The sequence below is a fragment of the Lolium rigidum genome, chromosome 1, assembly GCF_022539505.1.
Source record: "Lolium rigidum isolate FL_2022 chromosome 1, APGP_CSIRO_Lrig_0.1, whole genome shotgun sequence".
Taxonomy (NCBI): domain Eukaryota; kingdom Viridiplantae; phylum Streptophyta; class Magnoliopsida; order Poales; family Poaceae; genus Lolium; species Lolium rigidum.
This window is the reverse complement of record NC_061508.1, coordinates 229,401,282-229,409,288: the sequence shown is the minus strand read 5'-3', so window position 1 is coordinate 229,409,288 and position 8,007 is coordinate 229,401,282. Positions and strand designations below refer to the sequence as shown.

At 48.9% G+C, this 8,007-nt stretch overlaps 1 protein-coding gene across 1 annotated transcript; it reads right to left on the bottom strand.

Annotated features, from left to right (window-relative positions):
• Positions 1-261: 261 nt before the first annotated feature.
• LOC124655715 lies at positions 262-6,363 on the bottom strand. The gene is made up of 4 exons (XM_047194571.1): positions 5,521-6,363; positions 4,914-5,237; positions 827-998; positions 262-542 (listed from the first exon to the last, which is right to left on the bottom strand). Exons 1-4 carry the CDS (start codon positions 6,361-6,363, stop codon positions 262-264), a joined length of 1,620 nt encoding a protein of 539 aa, XP_047050527.1.
• Between the last annotated feature and the right edge of the window lie 1,644 nt (positions 6,364-8,007).

Genomic DNA, 8,007 nt, shown 5'->3' with positions numbered 1-8,007 from the left:
AAAACCGTCTCCAGCAGCACATCTATATGGACATGGGTCGATACATGACCATCCAGCTCTCGGGTGCGTCCTCCACTTCTGGGTGACCAAGCCAGCATCATCGCTCCCTCGCCCGCGCGATTCCGCTCGCCTCCCGCGCGATTCCGCCCGGCTCCCGCGCGAATCGGAAGCTGCAGGCGACGAGGAGGAGGACGCCGGTGCCTGTCCGCGACTCGCCGAAGGTACGCGCTGTACTTTTCGTTTTGCATCGCCGCGCGGTAGCTAGGCTGGGGACGGCGGCGGCGCTGGAAGTAGGGCCCGGGCCGGGGCGGCGCAGGCGAGATGGGGACGGCGGCGGCGCTGGATGTAGGGGCCGGGGCGGCGCAGGCGAGATGGGGCGACGGGGGCGGCCGAGATGGGGCGATGGAGGCGGCCGAGATGGGGCGACGGGGGCGGCTGAGATGGGGCGGCCGCCTCTTGCATTTGGGCAAATTTCTTCTTCTTTTGGGTGTCTGGAGCTGGTATGGTTTTCACAAATGTTGCCCACTGTGGATATATGCCATCTGCAAGGTAATACCCCATTGTGTACTGATGACCATTGATACTATAATTCACTTCGGAGCTTCGCCTCCCGCTAGCTTTGCAAACACGGGAGAACGTTGAAGAACATTCAAATCATTGTTAGACCCTGGTAAACCAAAGAAAGAATGCCAAATCCAAAGATCTTGTGAAGCAAGTGCTTCCAAAATCATTGTGGGCTCTTTGACATGGCCTTTAAACATGCCATGCCATTTCTTTGGGCAATTTTTCCAAGCCCAATGCATGCAATCTATACTCCCTAACATACCAGGGAATCCTCTTTCCTCCTCTATTGCAAGCAATCTTGCAGTATCTTCTGCGTTTGGAGATCTTAGGTACTTGTCCCCAAATACTTCGCAAACTTTGATCACAAATTTCTTGCAAGACTCTAAATTTGTGGATTCTGCTGAGCGGATGTACTCATCCGCTAAATCAGCAGACTATTCCATAAGATAACATCCGCATTGCCGCGGTCATCTTTTGCAGAGGATGCAACCCTAGAGCTCCAACGAGAATTTCTTGTTTGCGTAAAATAACCCTCATAGTCATGCTCAAGTATACCATTAACTATGCGGTTAAATAAATTACGGGACATCCTAAACCCAGTGCATAAAAAAGGTAAATGAGACACGGTACCGAAAATATACAAACACAGAGTAGTGTTCTAATGACAAACCTTCGCCGAAATAAGTGCTCGGGGTAGCGAGGATTTGTTTTGAAGTAATCATCCCGTAGAAGAACAAATCCGGCATCTCTTCCTCTCGTCGATTATCCGACGTCCAATCTTGGAACCGCCACGGCGTCGGGCATTTCCCTGCTCTTCCTCCTTGGCGATTGCTGCCATAATAAGTTCATCGTCGCCTGATGAAGACGACGATGAATTCATCATCATATCCCAAGAGGTGCTCATTGTATCGTGAGAGAGTGGATAGAGAGCAAAGAAGCTACAACCAGGAATGTAGTGAGAGAGGTGGGAGATGGTGGTATATATAGATACAAAAATATAGCTGTTGGGAATATAGCCGTTGAAAATATAGCCGTTGGGAATCTAACTGTTCAAAAAATAGAGCCGTTGGAAAAAATCTGTTAAATAGTAGTTATAGGATATATTAAAATATAGGAGAGAGAATATATATGTCCTAGTTATAGATGATATGCTGGAAAACTGGGGACATCTAAAAAGGAATCTTTATAGATGATCCTCTGTATGGAGATATAGATGACCAAATTTGGATGAGCTCCTGGAGATGCTCTTAAACATCTTATAGAAAGAAAGGGAGGGAGTATGTGGAATCATGGAGCTTTCTCATGGATAGTGAGAGTATTGATTTGTCAAATCACTGATAAAGTGTACAGGATATTGTCCAGCCTGCAGAAAAACATCGTTTTTGATACCAGAAAAGCTTAAAACATAGTGTGATGTGGGTGACAAATCTTCTTCCCCAAATACATTGGCTGCATCGAGCCGGGTTTGCCTACCTGGCCCGTCCTGCGTCCTTAGCCAGTCGCCAATGGCCACTTAACGACCAGTACATCAGGAGACAGGCAGGTCGAGAAGGGTGACATTTACAAATGCTTCCGGTGAAGCGGCACTCCGGAATCATCCGCCCAACGCTCCACCTGGCTGCCAAAGATCTTAAAAGGAGATCTCCACGATCCTTTTCCTGACCAGAAACATCTAGCGATCCACCTGGCCCAATGAAATCGACCGATCGGTGCCTGTGATAATTGGTTAAGACGGGTGGGGATTGGTCGCATTCGTCGGTAGCATCGAATGGATCATGGCCTAGGCTGATGAGGTGGTGCAGTCGTACAATCGATACTGTATAGGCGCGGCGTCTTGGTGCCATTTGATTGGAGCGCCTTAAAATAACGGGTGGACGTGTAGGTGCTCACATTCTCAAACGTACTTTAGCTCTTGTCTTAAGTAAAATTCTAGTAATTTAGTATCACGAGATCCATCTTAAGATGTAGTTTCATACTATATCAATTTCATGTAATATATATGTGCTATCCTTTTCAAAAGTTTGATCGAAGTTTATGAAATTTGACTTAATATAAAAGCTAGGAGTACACGCTTATTTAAGGATGGAGGGGGTACATGCGGCAAGGCTTGACCCTATGTTATAGCCTTATAGGGTGGTTGTGGCGCCTCTCCCGGGCATGATGTGCACCACACCATCAAAGATTGACTCGAAATACGTTCATTTGTGGTTGAAACCTCTCCCCCCAAGATCGGTGTTGAAGAGTGCGGTGCCAAACCTGTAGTAGTTCGGGTTTTTTTTCAAGTGTCTAAAGCTCTTTTTAATTTTTAGAGGACCCTTACATCACGTAGATATAATTTGAAGAAGTATATACACAACCATCGATTTTTTTTCAGAAAAATATTGTGAGAGTTGGAACAAGAAAAAACTTTTGCGGAGAAGACTTCAACACGAGTTCACCGTCAACGAAAAATGGAGATAAGTGGCCAAGTTTTTTTCTGAAACGAAGGCAATTGCTACTACTACAAACTCTTGGCACATTGACAACCACTAGAGAACAAGGATCTCGGACCCGAAAGAAGAGAACCATCCATCAACCAGCCGCAGGCGCCTTCATCACGGCGCCACTCTTTTCGGGGTTTTTTTTCTCTTGATATACTCCTTCACCTTCCTATTGTAGCCGTCTCCAACAGGATGCTAGCTATCTCCTTTCGAGATCTAGGACAAGCCGCCTCCAAACTGATGAGTAGGTAACACCGCCCTCTTTTATACACTTTTACTTTGCATACGTGCTCTTTAAAAAATACAATAGTATATGCACATCTTAATAAATTTATTTCTTGGGAGACGCATAACTTATGCCCCAAGTTTTGATACGGAACTTCGAAGGGTTAGATTATTTTTCTATATATGTAGTTTGATTTGTATAGTGCAATCCATACGAATGTGGGGGCACAAATTGTGGTAGACTAAAATTCTTTGAAGTTTTTATCATCACATTATGCATGATTTTTTTGTTGTTTTGTGCACTTGGCGCCCTATAGCTAGTATGGTACCAAGAATAGAGTATATGCAGCATGTTTAAAATACCATAATGTTAAAACCTTGTCGTGTAACTCTGGGCTAAGGACTAAAGTGCCTTTAATCGGTTGCTTCATTAAAACTGAGTTTTATCGATGAATATATTGTGTCGTAATAATTACGTACTATTTGATTCCTTATTCAAACGTTATTTTCACTTAATTTAAATTTATTACTGAGTGATTTGGATTACATATCATATACAGAAGTAGGACATGACTCTAGTTTGGCGATTCAGTTTTGGAAACAGCTTGCAAAACCAAAAAAAAAAATATTCTAAGGGCTCCTTTGTTTATAGGATAGAGAAAAAGTATAGAAATAGGAAAGATATAGAACTGAGATGTCATGTCTACTTAAATTAAGAAATTTTATATGAAAATGAGCTAATGTTTTTTCTATAGAATTTGCACTACAAAATTTCTATAGGATTAATTTCTATGTGTGATGCCCTATAAATCAAACAGCTTATGTAGGAATTTTTTCCATAAGATCCAAATTCTATATGTTCCTACACAAATTCTATGAATTGAAGAGCCCTAAATTCTATGTGCATTGTAGAAAAGATTCGTAGTAAATAATAAAGTTAATATGAATTGTAATTCCTCATTGGCACAATACAGTGTATTTAAGATTTTGAAGAATATGAAATATGTATAAAAAATATTAACATAAAGAATACCAAATCACTAGATTCATCGTGATGTATTTTATCATATGCATACATTAGATATTTTATATGTTGATACACTTGGTCAAAGTTAGCACGATTGTACTTTTGAAAAATGTTATGTACAGTACATTTGGCAAGGAGGGAGTAGTGCATTGGTGGCCATTACAGTGTGGTTGAATGATTTCTCAAGGCCTCCATAGAAAAAGAAAAAAAACCTCCAAACAATCAGGAGGTAGGAAACATAATAAAAGAAACGCATGCGTGTTGCACGCTGGAGTAGAGATTCGAGCATCGTTCATTCTTACGCTTGCATCTCCACCCCAACCTCATCCTAAACTAAATAGTAATCCATTTTGTAATAAGAGGAGTATTACCAACTCTGGCCATGACTGCTTAATCAATAAGGGTCTGTTCGGTTGTAGAATTAGGTGGAATGGAATGGAACCATTCCATTCCTCGGAGCCATTCTCGCGTTCGGTTCAGGGATAGGGTGGAATGAAACCGTTCCTCGAAAGGGAATATTCCGCCTAGATGCGGAACGAACCCGTCCGGGCAAATCGGCCGGACGAGGTGGAATGTCTCGATCTGCGTGCTAACTCCTTTCTCTCCCCTGTGCTAACCTCTCTCTCCCGTGTCTCCCTCACTGCGGGGCAGGCGGCGACGGTGGCCACCAGGCCGGGCCAGGCACACGGTGGCGGAGCAACGCGGGGCCGTGGCGACCAGGACGGCCCTCTCCTCCTTCGGCCCGGATGCGACCAGCCACGGCCCAAGGCGCGGCCGCCGGTGGACGGAGCAGCGGGGGCTGGCGGCGCGGGTTGGCGGGCGCGTGGGCGCGACGCGGAGGTCGCCGGGCGCGGGCGGGGGTCGCCGGGCGCGGAGTTCTTGGCCTCCAGGTCGATGGGCAGCGAGGACGGCGCGTCCAGGAACTCCTCCACTGTGTTCTTCTGGTTTTGGGGAATAATTAAGTTAATTAAGTATTTAAATTAAATTAGGGTCTAATTAATTAAATGTGTAGACTAATTATATTCTCTTCCATTCCACAGCTTCTGAAATCAACCGAACACCTAAATGGGATGGAATGGAATGGGATGGGATGGAATGGAACGGAACCATTCCATTCCATTCCACTACATCCAACAACCGAACACACCCTAAGAGTACGTGCGAGAATCATAGCGCGGACGTAGTAGCTAGCAGGCGATTTGATTCGTCCACACGCACACATACGTGGTTGGCTACACGAGGCCCGCCGAGGGAGAGGGTGAGGGTGGTCCGGAGGTCGAGTCGCCAGAGGTACCCGCCGTCGCCGACCCGCCAGACGTCGCAAGGCGCCACGAGGGATCCGCCGCGGCGAGGGGACGCCCCGCAGGCGACGCGCACGCGGCAGGTGAAGCCGGCGCAGGCGCCCCACGCCGGCACGGCGGCGCCGTCCCTGGCGGCGAGCACCACGTCCGAAGCGGACGCCGCGCGGCTGAAGGCCAGGTTCGTCCACGTGACGCGGCCCCACCGGTCGGACGCGAACGCCGGGGCCTCCTCGTCGTCGTCCTCGCCGGCGCAGGCCGGGGCGGCCGGCGCCTCGCCGTCGCGCCATGTGGCTGTGACGGCCTCCACCGTGACGCACGACGCCGCCGGCCGCAGCGCCGCGACGTGCGCAGGCGGCAGATCTGCGGGCTTATTTGGTGACGAGGCGTGCATGAGCGTCGGCGGTGGCGGTGGAGGAGAGGACGAGTCCGCCACCGACGTGGTGCCCGACGAGGAGGAGGACGGCGAGGGCAGAGGCTTGTCCTTGTGGACGTCCGCCTTTTGCGTCGCCGTAGCCGTAGCCACAGCTGTGGCCTTCTTGGGCTTCCGTCCCCTCCTTCCAGCAGCAGCAGCCTTCCGCTTCCCCTTCCGAGCACCCGCGGCCGTGGCCATCGCCGGCGCCGTCACGGGCGCAGGCGCCATTGCGGCGGGCTTGGGCGCGATGGGCCTGAACTTGAGCATGATGTTGCCCATCTGCCACGCCTGGCCCTGCCCCCCATCTCCTCCGCACCTGGGCGCCAAGCAGCACCCTCCCTGCTTCCTCTCCATCGTCAAACAACCAAGCACGTTCTCAGGTAGCAGAAGGGCAGCTAGCGACTAGTCTCCGACTCTCCGTTGCGCGATGCGAGGAGAGCAGGGCCACGTCGCGGTTTAAAACAAGGAGGCAGAAGGGACACGCGTCGGGGAGCACAGGTGCCGCGGGCCGGAGCTGGCTATGATTGGTCCGGCGACAACACGTGGCCGCCGGGGAGCGGCGGCAGCACGTGAAAAGGCCGCGACGCCATTGGGCGCCGTGGCACGCAAACCGGATGGAGTGTCTGTATCTCCCCCACCCTCCCCACTGACGCTCCGGCATAGTGAAGGTAGAGAGACTTGTACAGCCACGTGTGCCTCCGTCCGTAGAACGCAAGGGACGCGTAACTCGCTTTGGCGACAAACTCGCGTGGGCCCGGACAAGCTATGAGGTCCACCTGTACGTGGTTCTCGCGTGTGGTTGGTCGTTGGTCGGGAAGAGTGCATGTGAGGATTTGGGACCAATGAGGCGATCGCACCAACGAGAGCGTTGAGAGCACCTGCGCTCCCCATCCCAAATCCGGCGTTAAATAGTGTTGGATTGGATAAAACTTGGATGTGAGGAGCATCCAATTTTCAGCCATCCTTCTAGCTAGATGCTCAAAGATTGATGTTTTTGGCTTTAGTTTCAAAAATAAACTTACAATTTGGCGAATTTGACAAATTTTAGCTAAATATTTGGCTTATTTTTACAAATAAACGTTACAATTCAATAAAGCAAGCAAATAATTTAATAATTTTTAAAATAAATTAAAAGAAAACTAGTTGGTGTTGCCTCGAAGCCTCCATATGTGCTCCACCAGATCATCCTGCAATTGTTGATGCATTGTGGAGTCTCGAATCTCATGACGCATAGCCATGAACGAAGCCCATGATGCCGGCACCTGGTGATTAGGCTGTGCAAGAGGACCCTCTCTGTCATATGGTGCAGCTTGCTCGCTCGAAGGACCTGGATACTTTCGCTCATTCTCTATAATCATGGTGTGTAAGCACACACAATAGTTCATCACCTCCCACATCTGATCTTTGGACCAAGTCATAGCGGGGAACCGGACTACAGCAAATCTCTGCTGGAGGACACCAAATGCACGCTCGACGTCCTTTAGGCAACCTTCTTGTTCCTTGACAAACTCCGCCTCCTTCGGGAGGACGGGCCTGAGATAGTCTTCACAAATGTTGTCCACTTTGGATAGATACCGTCTGCAAGATAATATCCCTTCTTGTAGTGCCGGTCATTGATCACAAAGTCAACCGGGGGAGCATGACCCTCAACAAGCTTGGAGAATATCGGCGAGCACTGCAAGACGTTGATGTCTTTGTTGGATCCCGGCATAACAAAGAAGGAGTACCAAATCCAGAGATCATGGGTAACCACTGCCTCAAGTATCACAGTGCAGCCTTTTTGTGGACTGTTCTTCCATTTTCAACGCAGCATCCCTGGAAATCCTCGAGCTTCATTGAAAGCGAGAATCCGGGCAGTGTCTTCGACAGTGGGTGATCTCAAGTAGATGTCCCCGAACACTGCTATGACCGCCCTGCAGAACCGGTAGAAACAATCAAGCACGGTTGACTCAGCCATCCGAAGATAGTCATCAGCAGCATCACCAGGAGCTCCATATG